This window comes from Amblyomma mixtum, chromosome 5, assembly GCF_055824585.1.
Source record: "Amblyomma mixtum isolate Tamu chromosome 5, ASM5582458v1, whole genome shotgun sequence".
Classification (NCBI taxonomy): Eukaryota; Metazoa; Arthropoda; class Arachnida; order Ixodida; family Ixodidae; genus Amblyomma; species Amblyomma mixtum.
The window spans coordinates 60,841,548-60,864,261 of NC_143016.1; the positions used below are offsets into that span (position 1 = coordinate 60,841,548).

General features: G+C 47.6%; 1 protein-coding gene across 1 annotated transcript; it reads right to left on the bottom strand.

The window, feature by feature from the left end:
- Positions 1 to 1,277: 1,277 nt before the first annotated feature.
- Positions 1,278 to 22,633, bottom strand: LOC149342380 (disintegrin and metalloproteinase domain-containing protein 10-like). Its single transcript, XM_089546791.1, has 14 exons — positions 22,579 to 22,633; positions 20,983 to 21,130; positions 20,015 to 20,136; positions 18,086 to 18,351; positions 16,439 to 16,912; positions 15,228 to 15,420; positions 12,518 to 12,705; positions 9,615 to 9,795; positions 6,619 to 6,775; positions 5,599 to 5,697; positions 4,234 to 4,424; positions 3,479 to 3,690; positions 1,448 to 1,731; positions 1,278 to 1,341 (listed from the first exon to the last, which is right to left on the bottom strand). Exons 1-14 carry the CDS (start codon positions 22,631 to 22,633, stop codon positions 1,278 to 1,280), a joined length of 2,634 nt encoding a protein of 877 aa, XP_089402917.1.
- Between the last annotated feature and the right edge of the window lie 81 nt (positions 22,634 to 22,714).

Genomic DNA, 22,714 nt, shown 5'->3' on the forward strand with positions numbered 1-22,714 from the left:
TACTCGAAGCAAACAAGAAAACACAAGGTGTCCGTAAGAACTATGTACAGTTAATTATCACTTCCGCCTGGGTAACGGCGAGAACCTTTATGCAAAAACTTGCCGTGTATGCGATAAAGAAGCTACAGGTTAGTATTCCAATAGTGAAGTCTGATCCACGGCATGCTTGAAAGGCGGCGAGAGGAGAAGTACACCGGAGCCAGCGCTGCAACACAGACCAGTCGACAGTGTCACTATCATGTGCCCTGTCTGCGTCGTTTTCATCTTCTTGTCGTTTAATGTCACGGCAAGTCCGTAAATGCATTCATCATGCTCGCTGTAAGGTAACCGAGTGCTAAACATATCCCTCTTGAGGCGGGAATATTTTGGAGAGCAACAAAATTCAAAACAAAATCTCTCCGACTTTGATCGCGTCTGCGCATTTACTCCCCACCCCCTATCCTTTCTTGATCGCATAAAAACCACGTGGCCGGGAAGGACACATTAGAAAGTTCACGTGCCTTTTGCGGCTTCCGCCTAAATGACATTCCCTTTGGGCTACAGCTAGGAGCGGCGGCCCTCTTTACCTCCTCGTTTTCCTAGGCTCATGCTAAATTATTTAACCAAGGTCTAAATCGTGTCTCATACAGCTGTATCTCAGGTCGTTAAGAAAAAACACCATTTAAAGAATGGACTCATTTGTTCTGAAGGCACAGCTACAAGATGCGACTGTGGGCGGTACTGAACAGGGTAAGGCGGACAGCGGATGCTGGTCTGATGCTAAAGCATCCATGGCAGTTTTTAAAATTTTGAGAAATAGTAGAGAAGTGGGAGTTTCTAAAAACCTAAGATGTTAGTGGTTACTTCCGTTTGAAAAGAGACGAGTTATTTTAAGTACTTTCCAATGAAACTAAGTCCTAATTTTTAATCTTTAGGAGTGTGCATGTTTGTCTGTCAGCGTGCGAGAATTTTAATCACTGAAGGGGCATTGCTGACGGTTATAGGAAATATTAGGAAATACATTAGTGATGAAAAAAGAATAAAGAAAGTCAGTTTCATGCAGCAAGTAACCACGAGATATCCAAGTCAACGCCTCTCTGAATATGCTTAGTGCGCAGGCTCATTTGAGCTGACTAACAACTTGAGAAGTAGGAGCGAACAAAAAATCCGTTCATATGAGTAAAACGACGACGACACAGCCAGCTAGATTTCTTGGTATACCCGAACTATGGCGCTGTACCGGAAGCTATAAAGCTCATTCTGACAGTGCGAGTGCCCTACGTCGTTATACGCTTCTCCTAACTTGGAAATCCTTCCATGTGCAGTTGCTCGCGCAACGCTGACTGGACGTAGTTGCACGAACTGTCCAGGCGCGCCGTTTCAGTCTTTCGCATTTGCACAATCTGCTGTCTTATCCCACCTTTTGCTAGCCCTGAAAATTGCATATTTGCAACATTGGCGCACTAACCTCTCAGACTTGTACTTGGCATATGCTTGTGAAGTTCCTTTAAGGCAACGTATGCAGTCCCCGGCCAGAGCAACCACAAGAGGCCCGACTGTTGCGTATGAATTGTTCCCCATCATGCTTACATTGACAATAGCCTTCATGGGACTCTGGAGCGTCTCCCTCAGCTTCAGGGCCGGTTTCCTCACTGGGTTGTTGCTGGGCGTGTGAAGCGCGAAGCAGCGGATCACAAACAGCGTCAGCCACGACGACCCCAAGATCACGAAGGCCGCCGAGAAGGGGTGGCGCTGCAGGAGCGCGTACACGAAAAGCCCATTTATTCAGAAAGATGGTTTTCTGCGAGGAGCTTGTATTCCTCTTAACTGTGAAACTCTCGTTCGATGTCAGTCAAATGTCTGCGGTGAATTTATGGACGGCACCAGAGGTGATTCCTGCCGCCACAAGTTTTAGAGCGCGACGATGGCGAATTTAATTTTTTATACAGCGCACATTTCTTTATATTTATTGGTTACTGTGCAATTGGCATTGTAATCACGCTAAGTATATTCATTCCAGGCTACTTGCAAAGGCGGCAGAGACATTTTTTTTTACAATATTATTCTATGCAAAACACTTTTGACAGCGAGAGCGCTAAGAGGCGTCGGCAGATTGAATGATGTGTCCACAGTTAAAAGAAGATAAAAAGGTACTGAACTAGTAATTTTACCGGCAACCTCTAATGAAAAACGTGGTTAAATTTCACATATGTAAATAATCACCGCGTTTTTCTTCAATGAGATGTCGTGCAAGCGACATCTGCTAGTGTACCTTTTTCTAAGAGGTGTCATCGTCATCATCACCAGCCTGACTACGCACACTGCAGGGCAAAGGCCTTTCCTATATCTCTCCACATAACCATCTCCTTTGCCGGCTGCGGCCACCCTATCCACTAAAAGTTCTTAATCTCATTCGCCCCTCTTACTTTCTGCCGCCCCTGTTGCGCTTGCCTTCTCTTGGTATCCAGCCTGTTACCCTTAAGGACCAAAGAATATTTTGCCTTCGCGTTACCTGCCCTGCCCAAGCCCATTTCTTCCGCTTGATTTCGACTATAATGTGATTAACCAGCGTTTGTTCCCTCGCCCACTCTTCTAGCTTTCGATCTCTTAACGTTACACCAATCATTTTTCTTTCCATAGCTCGCTGCGTTGTCCTTAGCTAAAGCTGAACCTTCTTTGTTAGTCTCCGTGTTTCTGCCCCATAGGTGAGTACCGGTAAAATGCAACTATTGTATATTTTTCTCTTTAAGGATACTGATAAACTACCATTAATGATCAGCAAGAGCCTGCCAAATGCGCCTCATCATCGGCATCATGTTCATCATCAGCCTGATTACGCCCACTGCAGGGCAAAGGCCTCTCCCCTGTCTCTCTAATTAACCCTTAAATGCGCCCCACCCCATCCTTATTCTTCTAGTTATTTCACTATTGTGAAGCGGATCTGCGGTCACAACTTGCCCAAAGTAGATCTACTCTGATATCGCTTCCACCAATCGCAAACGCTATTCTTTTCCGAGACTACTGAATATTACTTTGGTTTTCGCATATTAATTTTAGACCCTCCGTTCTACTCTGCATATATATGTCACTGATATCCAAATCAGGAAAGGAATGATTTGTGTACATTGTGTGTGTTTTATGTGTACGTTGTGGATTTTAGATTGCGTTTTATGTGTAACAATATTGTGCCAAAATTTAGGGACTCAGACTATTCCTATAAATAAATATACCACTTTAGAAGCTTACGGATTCAGAATATTGCAGCTGGAGTTGGATTTCAAATGAAACCCTCGTTTCACTGCCGCTGCTGTAAACGACGAGGTCAGAACGACACGCTAATTTATCAGAAGGCTGTTTGCGGGACTGAAATGCTTATCGCGATTATGTAATACATGTCTTATCACGAAACATTCATACAGAACAGCATAATATGTATCTACGTCTTCGTCCTGCACAGTTCGCTGTCAAAAACTTTGCACACTAAAAATCAAGTGCTTACCCCGATGAACTCATAGAGGACATTGAAGGGGTCTCCACCGAAAAAGAAGCCGCTCAGGCTCATTATGAATGCCGGAGGGTTGACATCACGACAGTAGTGGAACATGTCGCAGTATCCGCGCATGGCGTTGCAAGGGGAGCCCGGCTGTAGCTTGGCGCCGCAGTGACGCTTCATTGCCGGGAAATCGCACGCCACCTTGCACTGGGACGAGCCTGCCAACAGGAACGTCAAGGTAGAGGAGCGTCTTCAAAAATATAGGCCGACTCGGTTATCTTTCTGTCTCGGCAAAGCAGCGATAAAAGTAGGCGGAATTTGTGCATGCTAGATTTCTGCTAGCTTGAAAGGAGTTGCATATCGTTACCCAGAAATTCTGGACAACAGCATTTTTTTTTTCAGCGCGAAGTTGTTCATAAACGAAGTTTTCTCGTATGTAAAAAGACTGCATCACTGCAAGCAATAGATCCGCAGGTCCCCCCTAGAAAAGCGTGCAGTTTTCTGCTGTTCATTGTCAAAAACGCTGCAGGTTCATTTCCTACGGCAGTCTTAACTTAAACTCGGTCCAAACGCAAGACGATATTTAAAAGCAATATTTTGCAACGCATTGGAATATTAGACCATTCCCATCAATATATTCATAACACTATTTTGCAATATTCCGTAGTCTCCTCACAATTAAAAGCGTATTCCATAATTTCCATACGTTTTCCATATTCGTGCTTGAAGAAATGGAATGTGCGGTTCCGTTTTGTACACACCACGCGCCTGGCAGGTGAGCAGGCATTGCTCCTCTGTGGATAGCATCTCCCCGCTGCGGTAGCACTCGACCAGGCCGTACTTTTCGCAGATCGACCCCACGCACTCGCCCGAGCGGCACACCTGCGTGCCCTTGTTGCATGCGGTCATGTTAGGCTTGGGCGCCGCCTTGGGACACTTTGCGCTCTCTCCGGTGCAGCGACGATAAAAAGTCAAGGGATAATTGCGAGAGTGCGTGCTCCAGGCAAAGATAGTGTGTTGTTTTCAGAGAAACACACAGAATCGGAACCGCCCAGTAGTTGGGGAGCCAGAATTCACCTCTAAGACTGAAGGTGACGTACGCATAGAGGCATTATAATATACTCCGACATGCACACTACAAGAGTCATCCTTAACGGCGACTCATACTATTCAGCTACCTTTCAGCCATTGAGGGTAAGAAATATTAAGCCGGAAGCCTCATCGTTGTAAGCAAGAGTTGTCGACAGAAATGTCACGCTTTTCAATTGGTCGAAACGATCGTGACGTCACAGTGCGCGAATTTCAAACGGGGCCAATTGTACTTTGGCTAGTAACCATGTAACCAATTAAAGGGATCGTATAGTGATGCTCCAAGTGGGACTGAGTTTAGTTAATTACTCAATTAACTAATTAGCCTAATTAATTTTTCTAATCAGACCAGAGAAATAAATAAAACCGAGTAGGAAATTGGTCGAGTTGGAAAATGGAACCAGGGTCTCCGGAGTGCGAGACGAGCACGCTAACCACTCCGCCATGCCAGCTCGATGGTTTGGAATGAAAAAAGCCGCGTCTAGTGAGTACTGTGTCTTCGTTCACTCCCATCTTCCTCCCTTTCCTTACGGCGAGGTTCAGGTGTTCATCGAGATATGCGAGACAGATACATTTCCTTTCCTTAAAAACCAATTTACCGACGAGCAAGGCGTAGAGCCGAACTGACGTTGGCGTTCTGTGGACTCCCTGGAAGTGCTGCAAGACGCTGTCGCGTTCCACTCTTACAGGCGAAGCTTAACGTCTTAACCACACATCTGTGACACAAGTAGCAACACCGCGCTTAAGGCTTTCGCCTCACTGCCCTTTAGGTCAACTAAGTGCCCCCTGAATTTTTTGCCCCCCAAAATTTTGCCCCGCGAACAAGTCTCAAGGCTATAGCAATAAAAGTGGGCCCTCGCTTCTCTAGGCCGCTGCTGTACGCGTCGCGAGCCGACTAGCCTGATAGCCTTCGTATTATTCCATGCTTGACGTGTCAGTGCGGCGAGAAATATATGAACAATAAATGCACTGCAAAAACAGCGCCTCAATACGCTGTGATGCACTGACGCTTCGCTGCTTCTGATATAGAAGGATATTCGCAGTAAGAGTTCTCGGTGCAATCGGTCTTTTCGCTGCAGAGCTTCCCCTTGGCGGCGAACTTGCAGTCGTCGGAGCAGCAGCCACCTGCGGTAGGACTGCGGGGGAAAAGAAAATACCGATGTTTGTACTGCTCTGAGTTTACATTGCAGAAGGAGATTGCTTATTAGCCTAGGTATGGGGGGTAAAGAAACGGGGAAGAGTACACCTTGCCACTGTTGGTTACTGGCACAGAGGGGCAAACAAGCAATATGCGCCTTTCCTGTCGCGGCTGTATAATCGAGTGTTTGCCACCCTGTGCAAGACAAATTCCGCCCCTGGCGTAACCAGACTTCTCGACAAAATTCATACCAAAAGGCATCAGGGAAATTTTTTGGAAGGCGATAGCCGCTGCCTTCATCGCAGTGGCTCGACTAACTTGGGCCATTTCTCGCCATTCGAGAACCGCGCATGCGCGGGAAGAGCGGCAGAGAGACGTAAATCAAATCGCCACAAATCGTGACGCACGCACCACGCGAAATTCTTGCACCACCCGCGCTGGAGCAGCGAAGTTGCCAGGAGTGGGGAGCAATGCATCGCAGGCGAGTCTGACGCTGCCGCGTGGATCGTGCATCACGCAGTGTCGTGATTTGATTGACGTTGCTTTTGCGCCCTCCCGCAAGCGCGTGGTTCTGCAATGCCGCGAGAAATGGCGAAAATGGCGAAATTCTGAAAACTGATATGGCTATCACTAACGGCCGGCTACAAATCTCTCATTGCAATCAGGTGCCTGTCGGTAAAAATTAACTTTTATAATTTAGTTAATCACTTCTCTAGTTAACATGATTCGCCTGTTTTTTGACGTCCGCCAACACTTGCATTATTACTATGCCGCAAAATGTTTCCTTTACGTCATGCCGCTAACCGTTATCCTTAGGTCGAAAACCCCATATTTAAAGATTAGCGGCCGGCTTCCCTGAAAGCGCTGGTATATGGTGCATACATGGTCTACCTAGACAATTCGTACTGCAGCCACTCGCCTGCACGCGGCCAGTTCTTTCAGCTGGCACGCCAGCGCACTGTCTCGGACATGTCGCGGATGGCAGCACCTGTCCGAGCACTCGGCTTCGTCGAGGCCGCAGTCGCACTGCTCGCCTTCCTCCACAATCAGGTTGCCGCAGATGGGGCCAGTGTGCTCTGTGGGATCGAGAATAATTATGTGCTGTTTACATGGATAAGCTGTGGAGACGCTTCAACATTTATGGAAACCCAGTCGCGGGCCCATGACGGTTCTCTGCACGCACACCTTTCGGCTACCAACCAACTCTGAGTTTGTGTAAACCGGTAATTTTTGAACGTTTATATATTTATTTATTTAACAGTGCAATAGCATTGAAGCCCCAAGAGGCCAGAATGCAACGTCGGCATAAAATTTACCTACTGAGTGGAGGGAAGTGACGTCAGCAGATTGGAAATGACGTCACTAGACCAAAAGTGACGCCACATCTGGTAAAGGCATCAACGGCTGCTAATGCTGTAACATTGCCAGTGCATAAAGGAATCAGGTGTTCCTGTGAGTTTTTTTTTCTTTTGTCAAAGCGCCACGAAGGGTTAGCCAAGAAGAGAGACAGTAACTGCGCCTGTCCTTCACTCAGAACCAATTTTTGGTGGCGGCTCTTGGCTGGCGTGTTTGTCTTGACCTTGACAGTTCAGAAATATTTGGTTCAGACTTGCTGACATTATGTGGCAAAATACTATGCATGGATAATGGACAGACTGTATTTGTTCCCACTACGAGCGATCCGGAGTGAGGCCTGATTTCGGTGACAAGAACCGACAACGAACTCCCTCGCCAGAACAGGGTTTGGCCACCTTGGTGTAGTACTTGGTCACAACCACCTATAAGTACACCTGTATCTTACCGGTACTCACTTATGGAGCAGGAACATGGAGGCTAAAGAAAAGGTTTCAACTGAAATTGAGGACAACGCAACGAGCTATGAAAAGGAAAATGATAAGTTTAACGTTAATGGACACGAAGAGGGAAGAGTGGGTCAGAGAACAAACGCGGGATAATGACATCTTAGTCGTAATGAAGCAAAAGAAAGGGGCTTGGGCAGGCCATGTAATGCGAATGCTACGTAACCGATGGCCGTTAAAGGTAACATCTTGCGGTGATGATTGTTTAACAAGGAACCGATAATAAACAACCAAACTCTAAACAAGGCCTAATAAATGCCTTACACGTAACAAATTTTACCTTCATAGACCTCTTCAGGGGCGTTCCACTGTGCTAATGCCCTGTGCACATAACAGCCCAAAGAGCAATATGGCGGCGCGACCAGACAACCCCATACTGGAAAGTTCTATAGCAGAATTGGTGAGATTTCGTTCGAAGACAGCACGCCTTCAAAATGCCATAGAACACACTTCTGTCCATATGGACTGTCTAAGTTAATTTGTCTGTTTAACTCATAGGTATTTATAATTGGTACCCTTGGCAGCGCAGTAAATTTGTATGCTGTAAGAAAAAAAAACTGAAATGTTTATTTTGGGTTATCCGGCAAAGCAGGGTTTTTCTCAGCTTAATTCCTTATCTTACTTAAAATATCACTCGCGAACTACGATAAGTGGCATCTGAAATATTTCTCGAACGGTTGTGGGATGAGTGCGCTTAAAAAGAATACATTCACTTGCGAAAAGTTTGAATGATGCCTTCAAAATAGAATTGGCAAATCACTAACCTAAATTAGGAAAGGATAGTTCCTAGGACACTCCCGTGAGGTGCACCAGAAGTATCTCCAAAAGCCCTAAACCTGCAATCAGTACCAGCCACGAACGGAGCCCAGTAGCTAAGTTAAGCAGTTAAAGATTTCATGAGGTTAGCAGGGACGCGAAACTAGTGAAACTGCAGATGATTATTCTATTTTGAATGTCACAAGGGAGGTCGGCCAAAGAGCACAGTGGGTAACGAGTTTGAGTGCATCATGTGGAATGCAAGACTGTTTTTTTACAACCACATCGTCCCAGAGGAAGTGGACCGCCAGACCGTGAGAAATCTGCACTTACTGAAGCACTTTTTGGCACCCAATAGCTCTGGCCCCGCCGCGGAGGCTCAGTAGTTACGGCGCTCGGCTGCTGACCCGAAAGACGCGGGTTCGATCCCGGCCGCGGCGGCTGAATTTCGATGGAGGCGAAATTCTAGAGGCCCGTGTGCTGTGCGTTGTCAGTGCACGTTAAAGAACCCCAGGTGGTCGAAATTTCCGGAGCCCTCCACTACGGCGTCCCTCATAGCCTGAGTCGCTTTGGGACGTTAAACCCGAATAAACCAAACCAACAGCTCTGGCGTTCCAACTCTACCACTCTCGCATACTAGGCGAATGTTCAAACCTCCAGGACACCGGCGTGGTTACCACTGAGGTTCACATAATAAAGTTAACAGATCTAATCAAGTTTACATATCAATTTGTAATCGGATACCCAATACCTAAAATATGTGCACTAACCAACCGCATTTTTCCCCACCAAACAAAAATGCATGTGCACACGTGATAACCAAAATTGCGCTTCTTAAAGCCATGTTTCAATGGACAAAATATCTCTCTGAGCAAGAACGGAGCTCAGGTAACCTGCAATTATCTGTTCAAGCAACTTCAAACAAAACCATATGTCGATACTGGTCGTTAATTAAAGTATAATTAGCTGGTTCCCTTTCATAACGAACCGCACAACACGCGCTATTAATCTTCTAGTTTTCTGGTGCACCACCTGAAGGTAAAAGCTTTTGGAAGATCGTCCATAAAAATTCTATAACCTGCTTTGCAACGTGTTGGCGACTTCATCAGTTTTCGCCGCATGGGCAGGGCACCATATCAAATAACTGGACATTCATCGCAAATTTCAGTCCAGATGCTCACTCCAGTAACACGTTAAGTAACAAACACGCGTCGAAAACACTGATTTAAAACTGGTGCCATTTCGTTGCAAATCTTTCTATTCCCGGTCCCTTGCGCCATTAGGTATGCTCTGTACTCACTTAGAAAGCAGTTCTCGCGGTCCGTCTTGCCCGCGAGAAAAGGCATCAGGATGTCGCTGATGTTGCGGATGCTACAAGGCGAGAAGCGGTCATTGTTCGGTGCATTTCCCAGGGTCGCCGACTCGTACATCAAGTATTTACCATCGGGACCCGATGGGTCGCATACGGCCCCACTGTCGTGCTGCAGCAAGTGATAAACAGAGCTCTTTTCAAAAGATAACAGCCAGTCACAGCGCTCAGAAACGCCAGTAACCTGTCAAAGTAGAGGCCCACAGCGGCCGCTGTAGACCACACTCCGGTGGTCGGGGGAGGGGGGGGGGGTGGGGGGGAGTAGAGACGGGGTGCAAAAAAATGCACTTTCTCTCGTGCTCCAGAGTAGAAAGTAGACATAAGCCTGAAATGCTTGGCAGTACTATCGTAGCACTTCCCAGCGGCTAAAGCTCGTTGCGAGGCAAGGTGTCGTCTCGGCCAAACACAACCACCCGCCCGCAACCGCAGCTTCGCTAGGGAGGCAGAGCCCAACGTTCAGGACTGCTACCTTCCACCAGCCAGACTGTTTACAACGGGTTCCGCGCCACGCCGAGGGATGACGCTATGACTCCATACGAGCTAAGGACAATGAGGGCACCATCAGACCTGAGATAGAGTGACTCAATACCCGCGTGGATTGCGCAACACGCGCGGCGCCATCGCTTTGCTCTTATGCTACTACTTAGCTAACACATCCGCTTTCGCTGCTAGATGGGCCGCAGCCTTGATACCCTTGGATCCTTCGACATGAGCAGTGCGCACTGGCTTGCTGGCTGCTTACGAGGCTTAAAGAGCAGCCGGCACCAGCCGCTTCTCTTGCAGCTGAAAAGCGCGCCGTTCGTGTTGCCATTTCGAAGTGCAAAACCAGTGGATGTAAGGTGACGAAGACGTCGAACAAAAGGAAAAAATGCAAGGCCTAGCAAAGGAGCGCCCATGGCAATTTGATACCAAGATGACAACGGCCAGTGTCGCAGTACCGTTTGAGGGTGCGGTTGAATGCTGCAAGGACGCGCATTCTTTTTCCAGCTGTGTTTCTTGCGATGCCGTGGCACCTTATGGGCTTCTTTTTTAGTAAACAGAGGAACGCTGACGACAACTGCATTCAGTTTTCGTTCTTCGTTAAAAATTGATTCTATGGCTCTTTCTGGGATAGTTAACGTGCGTCCAACAGCAAAACACGCATTTATTGCTGAGAAAATGACATTCAAATGTTCTTCCACCATTAACACTCCGTGATCACCGTTTTCAAGCGAATCGCTGGGCAGCCTAGCGTCTGGAATCTGCGCCCAAAAATCTGTGTCGATGCAATGCAGTGCACCTCTGAAATCGCCCCGTAGTGGCGGTTCCCGTATTTCATGTTTCGGCCTTTTAGACATTATAAAAGCTGCATTCAAGTTCTATGGAAGTAGCTTATTTGTGGTTAGAATGCGGTAAGTATCGGTGCAGACCAACTTAAATTTGTCACCAGCGTCCTTTTTATGTTCTTCCTTCGCGTAGTGGGGTTTGCGTTGCAAAGTGAAATAAGATAGTAGAAGTCGTAAATTTATACAGTACGGGAACTGCGCACCAAAAATTTTAGAATTCCCTTTCTCCAACCATCGTTTATGTCAAAATTTTTCTGTTCATGAGACTCCAAGTTAAAGTCGATTTATACACTAGCTTCTTGTACGTGTGACAACACGACATGGCCACAGTTTAATAATGGCGCGGCGTTTATCTTGTGGGATTTTGTCTTACGGATGAAACAGTGGTGTCTCTTAGGTGCCCTCAAAGAGATCGGTTTGGTTTATTGGGGTTTAACGTCCCAAAGCAACTCAGGCTATGAGGGACGCCGTAGTGAAGGACTCCGGAAATTTCGACCACCTGGGATTCTTTAACGTGCACTGACATGGCACAGTACACGGGCCTCTAGAATTTTGCTTTCATTAGAATTCGGTCGCAGCTGCCGGGATCGAACCCGCGTCTTTCGGGTCAGCAGCCGAGCACCGTAACCACGGAGCCACCGCAGCGAGGCCCCTCAAAAAGAAAACAGCCGATCATCTCCAAACACTTTCCGATATTTTTTCATGTCCCTGAGCTGCAGGAACTGAAGGGAAATCGGCTTCTCACGTAACGTGAGTCAAATATACTACCCACTCTATGACAAGTCGACTAAGGAAGCATGCATTATAAACTCTTTGTGAAGCGTTGTGCAGGCAACAGGCAAGGCAGTCGAGAGTGTTTCTTTTAAATTGCCTATATAGGCTTCTTACCAAGTAGTAAAATGAATACGTCACTCGAAAGCTATTTTCTGTCCAACTTCTTCATCGTCATCATCATCAGCCTGACTACGTCCACTGCAGGGCGAAGGCCTCCCCCATGTCTCTCCAATTAAACCTGTCATTTGCCAGCTGCACCTACCGTCTCCCCGCAAACTTCTGCAAACTTGCTCGGCATTAATGCGGCACACATAGCCACACATTTTACATCGTTTTGCCGGCAGGCCTAGCCGCGTGTAGTTTGCGTTTGTATGTTGTATAACGCATACAGGGGCAGCAAACTGCTTTAATACGAACGTCAAAGGAGACAGCCCGGAATAGTGCCGTGGACAAGAGAGTTAAGTTTTAGTTATGGGGTTTAACGTCCCAAAGCCACTCAGGCTATGAGAGACGCCGTAGTGAAGGGCTCCGGAAATTTCGGCCACCTGGGGTTCTTTAACGTGCACTGACATCGCACAGTACACGCGCCTCCAGAATTTCGCCTCCATCGAAATTCTACACAGACGGCAGCTTTCTTTTTTAAAAGTGTGTCAGACTCTTTTAATTTTATTCGTTACGGACATGTTGACAAAAAAAAACACTAGACGTTCGTCCCTCGTCTATTATTCGACTCACGGGCGCTCCGAAGCTGTGTCCGATCTCGTGGGCAAGTGTGAGTGACCCCACGTGCGTGCCCACGTACTGGTTGTAGTTGAGGACGGTGGTGATGCCAGTGTTGAGGCTGAGCATGGTCTGTGTGTAATACTCGGTGGAGGGGTCCTCCTCAACCGAAGTACGGTACCGCTCGCACACGCCGCCGGCGCCTGCAACAGCACAGAAACGATGGTTAGTTTGAAAACCTTCATTTAATCGACCTTTTAGAACAAAAACCCGCTGTCCTAACTGTCTAAGTAGCAAGTATATTACGACATAGTCTCACCCTGCAGCACACCAGACAAGACTAAGCGTACAGAGGGCGTATAACAGCTAGCGAATTACACTTGACCCAGAGAGGCGGCCCAGATAATGCCAAGCAGTATACTGATTAAAGCAGCTTGTATAATTTTCCCAATAATTACCATAAGACAGCCCTCCATTTCGCGCAAGGTTGTTACTGCTGGCTTCCTATTACAGTGGCCAGGAGGCGACTCTTTCCTAAAGCAACCGCCAATATTACTTCAGGCGTGAATTAACTTCGTGTCAAGCTAGGATCTAATGTTGGGCGAGTTGGTATAGGGCTATATTTTTGATACAACAAAAAAATAAGCGCGAGGAGACAAAAACGTGTGGTCGTGTACCAGCTCGCCAATTTTTTAACCCTCACTCAGTTTCATGCCCACCGCATGAAGACTGGCAAAATCAGCATGTAAAGTGAAGGCTGGGGCACTACAGCGATTGCCTAGGGATTTCAACATCCGCTTCATTTGCGGATGATACGGGGTTGCAGCCCCAGTGCTACCGAAAATCCACCGGTTTCTAATGGATTAAAGCTTTCCAACGTCCAGGTGTTCTGTTTCGTTGCAACCCCCCCCCCCCCCCCCTATTGTGTAGATGAAATCGCCTTTCGTTACTAAAATTCATCAACTTCACTCGAGCTGGGCTTCGCCGACAAGGCAAGTTACAAGCAAATATGTATCATATTCCTGAATTTTTTCAACATCACAATCTAACTTCCAGTTCGCGTCCGCCCTCCTGGTCTTAATGCCAGCAGTTCAGTTCAATTCAAGCACCTTAACTGTGGGGATACCTCGAGGCCGCAGATGATAAGCAGGGTGGGATTGGGGAATTAATAGTGGGAGGCTATGGCCGCCTCGCATACGCAGCCCCACAACGCGTCCAGTGCCTCTTTCTGCCACCCACGCGGTCTAATCCAGGCTTCGTATGTCAGTATCTAAGTTGGGCAGTGCTACCGACGGCCAGGCCTGAGCAGTTCCAAACGAGGTGACGTATCGTCAACGCCAGCTTTCCCTATTTCGAGTAAATAAGCCCCCGAGGTTTCTTGAGAACATCCGTGGCAAATAGACGCACGGCGTACAGTTCCCTCGGTACGGGTCTGGAAATCTGAACATTCCCAGTGACAACAAAGCAGAGACAAAGCCGGTGGGAATGCTAAGATTGAACATTAACGTTCCATTCGGGGAACTTCTTTTACAGGGAATCTCAGAGGGAATCTCAAAATATAAAGACTGAAAATTTGCCGAAAAGAGAATTATTACAAGTTATACAAAAAATCTGATGAAGCTGGCACAAATTCTTGCTAGACAACAATGCGGTGAACAAGACAGTCTTGAAGAGAAGAAACCACTGCGCTGTTGCTGACCATTAGTTCTTACAGCATTTCAGGGGAATTTAGGAACCGAATTGTCTCACATTTTTACGAACTGACGGACTTTTCCAGGGTGGAAATTTGGGCAAGTAGGTATTGATCCATAACATAAGTGTAGCACAAAACCAGGACGACGGACAAAAGGGGAGAGAACACACACCAACAACACAGGCGCTAACTTCCGACTAACTCCGACTAACTCTTCCGACTTAGTGGGAAGTTAGCGCCGGTGTTGTTGGTGTGTGTTGTCTCCCCTTTTGTCCGTCGTCCTGGTTTTGCGCTACTCTTATGTTATGACGGGCTTTTCTAGTGCCGCAGTAACAAAAGGGCCTAAAATAAGAATTTTTGAGTCTAACTGAGGGAATTTTCGCTTTCTACGAAATGGAACGTGACTGATATTGAAGAAATTTTCTCGAGATGAATGGTAAACAATATGCAGTCAGCTCACAAAACACCTTAATTAATGAGGCTGCATGACCGCAGCGTATCCTGAGATTTAGCGATAACACCGTGTTGTGAGAGAATCCGAAAATTAATCCTGTTTGTCATATCTGAATGAACTCAGCGAGTGTATAATGTTATTGAAAATATACGCGCCTTTTCATTTTTTTAGGAGTAGCTTTTGCACAGTTCTCTGTAATTTATTGCCGTCCGGCAAGAGCACTTGCTGTTATCGTGTGAACATTTATTATTTTCGTGTGTGTGTGTGAAAAAGGCAGCGCAAAAAAGCACGAGGGGAAGAATACAGGACACATAAGACTTTCACGATCGCTGTCAAGCGTCCATATTCAAAGACAGGTAATCATGAGCTCTCTACTAGCCAACTCAGCTGTTAAGTCACAGAATTCGGCTGAAATTTGCAAAGTAGCATCTCTTAAAGATAAAAAAGAAAGTGCAGATAGGGGGGTGGGGGGGTGGGGGGGAATGTGGCTGAACAAGGCTTGAACCCTATCTGTAAGTTTTTGAAGACGTTCGACTGCGAGGCATCGGGGCCGGTAAAGGATGAAGAAATTGACACACCGTGATTTGACGCCATCCAGGCTAGTCCCAGCGTGCCGTCCGAGAAATCCCTGTAGTTGATCCGGTAGGAGAGACAGTAGTCGTCACGGGGCACTAGTGACACGAGGTAAAGCGTGTAGGCCGCGTTCAGGGCCTGGCTGCACAAGAGGTTGGTCTTGCGCCTGGTGCCCACGCATTCGCTCGGTTCGCTTATCTGCACCAGAGCAGGAACGCGCGCCAGTTCTCAGCTCCCACAGGCGACTCCAGCTTTCGGAACGATGCCAAATTCAACCTCCGTGCCTTCTCTCTTTTTTGTTGAATGAAAGTGATACTTTGAAGCACTTTAGCACTAGCAGCAAGGCGGAAAGCATTCCGACTTATCTGTTGAGGCAAGGTTCTTTCAAGGCTCGCGGCAACTTCTCAGGTGCGTACACGCTTCTGAAAACGCAACTACAGCTCGACTTTCACCAGTTAGCTTGATCAATATTAGTAATTTCCATATACGATGGACAATCTGAAACTTCCGGTGGACAATTCTAGCCTTATCCGCGATATGCTATGACGCCACAATCAGTAACAAATTGAAGGCAAAATAATAAAACTTACTGTCGATTTTGGTAAATAAAGTTTAAATAATGGTGTAGATGGATCACGTATAGCATATTACGAACGCTGTCAATGCGGACAACCTAAACTTTTTGTGGTAAACATTTGTTAAAATCTTTGTGCCCTTTCGCTGCCGTATTTCGCTACCGCTTACTACCGTATTTGTGTTTAACTTCTTCAAGATGTGCTGCTACACAGCAAGCGTAGTGAAGCTAGTGCACCTGAAAGGACTACACGGTATAATGTTCATCTGTTTCACGCAGCATTATAGGAATCTGTGGACAACATAAGCATCACAAGCTATCATAAACCGGCAAAATATAAGGAATACACAAGGTAGACAATGGGCGGGCGAAGTGAGGAAGGTCCTCAAACATTCTGCAACCCAAATAAAAGCAGCAATAACACCAGGAACAAATTACTGCCGTACGCAACCACCCTGCCTTCTAATGTCAGTCGTACACATTAATTAAGCCAGTTTTGTCAAAGACAGCAATAATAAAAAAGACCAAAATATATAAATTCAGTTCACTGAAGTTATCATATTACTGCCATTTAAATTAATGACATGCAGGGTACTGAACTGCCCTCTTTCGGACTGCACGATGAAAGCATGCTTTACTCACGATGATACGTTGAACCACGAAGCGAATGTCCTCAATGCCGCCAAAGTTTGTGGTGCTGTATATTTGGTTCACCTTGTTCACCATAGTCGCCACGAATTCGACCAATTTCTCACGCGTAGTGGACAGGGATTCGTTCTCCTTATACATTTGCTGGAAGAAAGTGTAGTCCAAGGCGATCTCCAGATTGCACACGCGGCGCGATAGCGTTGCCCCGCGAGGCTGGCCTCTTTTAAAGTCTCTTTTCCTCTGGAAGATGTTCTCGTATCTGTCAGGCATCGGGTCCTCGCGGTCGCTGTCTTCGTACTGCTGTTCGTGTGAGTTGTTTTCGGCGTCCGGCGTCGAGTCATCGTCGCCGTTGTCAGGATCGTTGTTAACCTCCGCTATACGGGCAGTGCCATCCTCGTCGTCGTCCGGAATCACTTCAGGAACGGTCTGCAGTCGCCGGCCCACACGGCTCTGACCGGCCTCAGGTTCCTGCGCACATTAATCGCCAAGAGCAAGGGAGATGTGAATTCACAGTGCGGTGATTAAGTCGCCGCTAAGCGCGAAGAATTTGTCGCGTAGAGTGTCTCGATGACGCACTGCTTGCCGCCAGTAAACAAGCGCAAGGATAGTAGGACGGCTTCCTGTGTCTCTTCGAAGGTGTTGTGAATGCCTAGGGCTTATAGCCTGTCGTTGGCGGTGTAGGGTGGTATACCCAGGGCGTCCTTGTATGTTGTCCCGATCATTGCGTCGAGTTTGTTAAGTTCTACCTTGAGGAGAGGGGTGACCGGTAGGCCGTATGACACTCTGCTGATGACCATTTGCCTGCACTAGTCTGATCGTGTCTTCCCCTCTCTGATTCCCTTCCGTGTTCATCTTGCCATTCTGCTTACGGTAAATAGGAACGGTGTCAGGTAGTAGTAACGGTGAAAGAGCTGTGTCAGCACGTCAAAGCGTGCACAGCATAAGGCATGGAATACAAGTCATTAGTACTGCACCCACTTATCCCTCTAGGGCGGTCCGCGTCGCCATGGAAAAGGGGTTTTTGGTGTGCAGGAAAGCTGAGTTGCGGAGTTTCGCAAACGATATACAGCGACTCAAGTGCAAAGCATAAGTATGGGTTGCATTAAATCATGACGTGCACGAGGTCGTGCCTCGTACTATCCCATTGTCTTCTCTTTTGTCTACGTCTGTGTTGTGCTGACGTCAGCCAAATTCTTTACTTCGCAGTACCATCAGATGTACACGATATCATTATGATTGCATATTATTTTTAACTACCAGCAATATCAGCGGGCTTCCAGTTTCTACACTAGGTTCCCCTTAAGAACACTGTTAGTGACCACTATGTCGAGTACCACCGCCTGTATGAATCGCAGCGAACAGTGTCCACGACATCTTCTATGCTTTGATACAACTACTGTGGATTAAGATGTCCTTTACTGGTGTTTCCAGCGACTGGTGGGCTCAGTGCTACATTACTTCGCAAGCAATCTCATCTATAAAGACAGCAGCGTCCCGCTTTATCTTAGTTTTGAGCCGCCTAAAACTTACTGTCTGCTGGCGTAACGACTTATGGCGACTCGACTACCGTACTTTCAACCAGTCAAGGTAGTTCTTCGCAAAGGAGAAAAAAAAATGATAAAGGTGCTTCATTCTTCTCACTTCCTTGCGCGGCTTTCGGCGAAACTTCTGGAGTACGCCGTTCATCCATTTCTCTGTGTTGCCGTGTAGGCCGCACCACCGAGCCCCGCCGCTTTCGGCAGGAAGCTGGACGTCGACGCTTGAGTAAAGCACCGAGTGGAAGGGCCGACTGCCGCTGAAGAACCTCTCCGCACGCTCCACGTAGAGGCTATCACCCGAGCCGGTCTCGATGCTGCCCTCGAAAACACCGTCACGCAGGGAGCCGAACACGCGGCTACCAGGATCTCCTGGAACATGAGCAGGTTATAAATAAGGCAAACGTGTCTGTGTCCTCTTGTAAAACAGTAATTACCACTGAACACAATATCAAATTTCTATGGCAAGCTCATACCGTATATTCAGCGAGATTTTACAACGGTATTCAGGGCTTTTCGAATTTCAGGCAGCTAGCTAACCATCTCGTCTCTTGGGTGACACCTGCTTAAATTAAGTGCCGTTTATCTCATACCAAAATTAACACTGACATGGACTCGGTGTCGGATTACATGTCTACAGTCCTTGCGGCTATAAACTCAGATAACTGTTCTGGATCATTCGGCTTAGGTTCAAAATTGAGTGATTGCACTTTGCTAGTGCTTCATGCATATCTGCCATCAAGGTTGGCCCTCTGTTTAACGGTGGCTTGAACTCGCCGAATGCAACATCTTTAAAAGCAATCAATGCTCCAATCTGAAAAAAGAAAACAAAAGAGTGGCGAATAGCAAGGCGATAGGTTTTCATCGTTGGTTGTCAGTAGCAGCATTGTGGGCAGAGCGAATTCTTACCATTTCAATTCCAACAGCATTTGACTTGCAATGGTATTGGATCTATTATCCGCCTTCAGAAGAGGGCATGATCTATTTAAGGACAGATTTTCTACACGCTAAAATTTGCACCAAAACTTTCACCGCTGCGGGCCCCACTCAACGATACGTGAGGTGTATAGCGAAACAAATGACCACCTGCTAGCTGACTCGTCTTGCTCAGAGTTTTTATTATCCTTATTGTTTGCAGTCCGGAACACTTTTCACAAGGGTAGAAACTTAAGCCAGTCGGTAAGGGTGATCCATGGAATGTGAGGCAGCGCAAAACGGGACAAGGGACAGAGAAAGACGCCCACAATAGAGGCGCTAACTTCCGATTGACAGAAACCTATAGGCGACCAAGACGAACGCCGATCAAGACGGAGACGATCGCTCGTCTTGGTCGCCAAGGTTTCCGTCAGTCGGAAGTTAGCGTCTGTGATGCGTGCGAATTTCTTTGTCCGTTGTCCCGTTTTGCGCTACTTCACATACCATGGATCACTGTTCACAAACTTTTGCTGCTTTTACCGACAGTACACGCTACTCAGGTGTTCAGATGATAGCTTTACACAGATGTAGCAGTGGGCCCACGGGTGTGCAAACGCAACTGTCACCTCTGCATACTGGATCAAGTCAGTCGCGCAGCCCTAGTTTTCTGCGTCACGGCTTTCGTTGTTACATAGAAGAAACCATAGACCCCATCGCATGAGGCCGGGTTACAGCTTAGAGCTGACCACAAAGTGAAGCTCACAAATGTAGGTGAAGGGAAAGCTTACTGCTTGCTGAATATACTAGGAGTCGTAGAAAAAAATATTGTAGCCCAGCGCGAGAGTTCGCCTAAGCACTGTTGTGGCTCCCTGCTGTTTCCATTATGCGCATGAGCACAATGTTTATCTACATCCAGGGAGGAGCAAATATTCCAGTAGTGGCCCTCCTACTTGCTTACTTGCCCTGAACATGGGCGAGGGGAGGATGGGAAGGGAAGGAGGGAGCAGACCCCATAGTCTCCCGTCTACTCCGTCCCATCCAGCTGCTCAAAATATCCGCACATCCTGGCCAATCGTGGCCACAAGCGCTAAAAGCAAATGTTGATGAAAATCGCACGCACCGTCAAGAGATCCGCTATAAATGTGGCTTGTGTCGACGCGGACAATCCCATCGGTAGAGGACTCCACGACCAAGTCTTCGTGGAAGACGTATGTGTCGGCAGAAAGGCGGAGGTTCAGCACCCTGTTTTCAGCACGAATGACAGTCAAGCTTTATCGCGGGCTTTTTTGTGATTCCAGTGGCGCGCAGCGTCATCCTTACGCACTCTAAGCGCTGCAATGCACAAAATTCAAAGGGCACTTTGATGATCGAAAGTGCGTGAGGCGAAGGCCTTTCTTCGCCACTTTGGCTGCTTTTGTTGCTGTTTGAAGGCCGTTTAGCAGCGGCGCCACCAAGGCGCCAAGCGCATGCGCGCAAAGGAGAGACGCGAGTGCCACTAACCATGAGGTGATCAAATTACCAATTAATGACTAATCGCTAATCAATCACTAATTGCCATTTAATGAATGCTCACTAATTTCTCATCGTTAACATATAACTGATTGCTAGTTATTGCTAACTAAAGACTAATTCCTCATTAATTAATAGCCACATGTGATAATTCATGGATAATTACTAATTATTGGTTACGACATACTACACCACAATGAATTCAGTGATTTCTGGTTACGCTGTATTACACCCCTAATGACGTCATCGCGATGATTGACAGCCATACTGATTAACAGCCACAGCGAAAGCCATTAAAGGCTTTCGCCTTAATATGTTGTAGGAACTCAGTTAACGATGCAGTAGGAGCACACCACTGAAATGTACAGAGTGCCATAAATGAGGAAACTGTACATGCCGTTCCGGTGGCACGTCGCTTGTGTGAGTCTTTTCTTCTCGCACCTGTACTCTCTATGAAGGTGTATTGATTTGTCTTAAGGCGGAAACCTCAGTTGATTTACTCCGAATGCGCCGGTGGCTTGTGTACGTGTTGCTGCGACCGTTTTTCTTCGCACAAATGTAAGCGGATCTGGCACTCACCGCTTGCTACTTCGCAGCTGTACTCGAACGTGGCCGCTTTGTGCATTCCCGGTGGAACGTTTCTGCCGTCCCTGGTGGCTACTGCGTTCGGTCTCGGCGCGGTGGTACAGGGGCTCGTATCGCCGAATGAACATGTTCAGTCGCTCGGCTGAGTAGAAGGAAGTCAGTTTCAGCGTCCTGGAGTTATTCACCTTTCAGAGTACACGTGCTGAATACCGCGAAAGCAAGCAAATCACATCAGTAGAATGAGTTACTATTAAACAGTTTGATTGCTAGAGCATCCGCTCTAAGTGTCCATTCAGTGTGAGACTGCTGCTACTGCTAATAACCGAGAAGCAAAGCGCATACTCTGCGGCTTGAGCATCTCTCGCTGCTCTAGGCGAACGGAAGCAGCCTCTGCAGAGGTAGGCTGCTTCTGTCTAGAGCTATCCAGTTGCCGGTGGCGTCGCCACACCGCTTTGAGGTCCCCTTAAAGTTGCCTTTGTCCACTAGTCTGTACGTTATAATGCTGCGCCGTCAGCTTGGGAAACTTCATTTCTGGAGACCTTGGCGTTTCGCTGCTAACCCCGAAGTTGCCATGTCCAGCGAAGCTCGCATCAGCCGCATGAAGCAGCAACGACGTGCAGAATCAAGCTCGGGCGAAGGGCACGGTCAGGAAATGAGCGGTCACGGCTCGCAAGCGGAGCAATGATCGTCGCGTCTGTTTAAACGTCCGCGGCCGGAGCAATATCAGCCGAGACCAACGGTAAGGCACGCATGTACGCCGCGGTGTGGGCTCGCGAGCTCCAAGCCGCCCATGAAAGACAGCAAAATCCACAAGTACAGGCTCGCACTCTAGAACGCGACCATTAAAAACGTCGGGACCCTCAGGTTCGTCTGCCTTCGGTAGTGGTGCATTCATCAAAAGTGCGCCAGATGGACTGTTGAGTCCGAAAGTGTAAACCGCAATACAATGGTTCGCAGATCTAACACGTTATCTGCATCACAGCGAATGTGAATTCGCCATATAATATTTTGTTTCATTACCACACTTTGCTTCACGTCATGGCATCAATCTATATTGCTACCCTGTGTCCTGCAGCCTATACTTTCTAAGAGGCTATGTAACAAGTTACACTGCGTTTGCACTTGCCACCTCCAAAACTCACATGCGCAGCTTAATATGTGTGCCGGAATTAGCCGATGATAAGAACGGGGTTGCCACCTACTGACTTACCGGTGGCGCCCTCTTAGCTGATGCCAAGCCGTGAGGTGCTCGAAATAAACCAGTTTTGTGTTCTGTTCTGGAGCGGCGTGGCTGCTCCGCTCTCTCTCCCGGCTTTCGTGGCTGGTGGTCGCCTCCCAGCACGACAGCACGGGAATTCCCACACAACAGCTTGGGCACAGCCAGCACAGATGTTTCTTCTATGTGGCTCCGAGTACCACCTGTCTACTCAACGACGATTGCTTCAAGGCCTGCCGCAATGGACCACCAGGAGAGGACCCGGTTCTCATCTGGCTTCAATTAACGCGATTTGCCGCGTCCGAGCACGGGACCCAAATGAGCGACGGGCTGAAGTATGGACAGAAAAACGCCCCATTTCCGTGTCGGCTCACGTGCGGACACCGCAGCGAGCAGGCGGGCGTTGTCTTCGCACAATGCCGCGACCATGCCTGGAGACAAAAGTCTTGTTTCCGGTCTTTCCCCTCCTGCGTGCCTGCCTCACAGGTAAAGAGTCATTTTGGCATCACG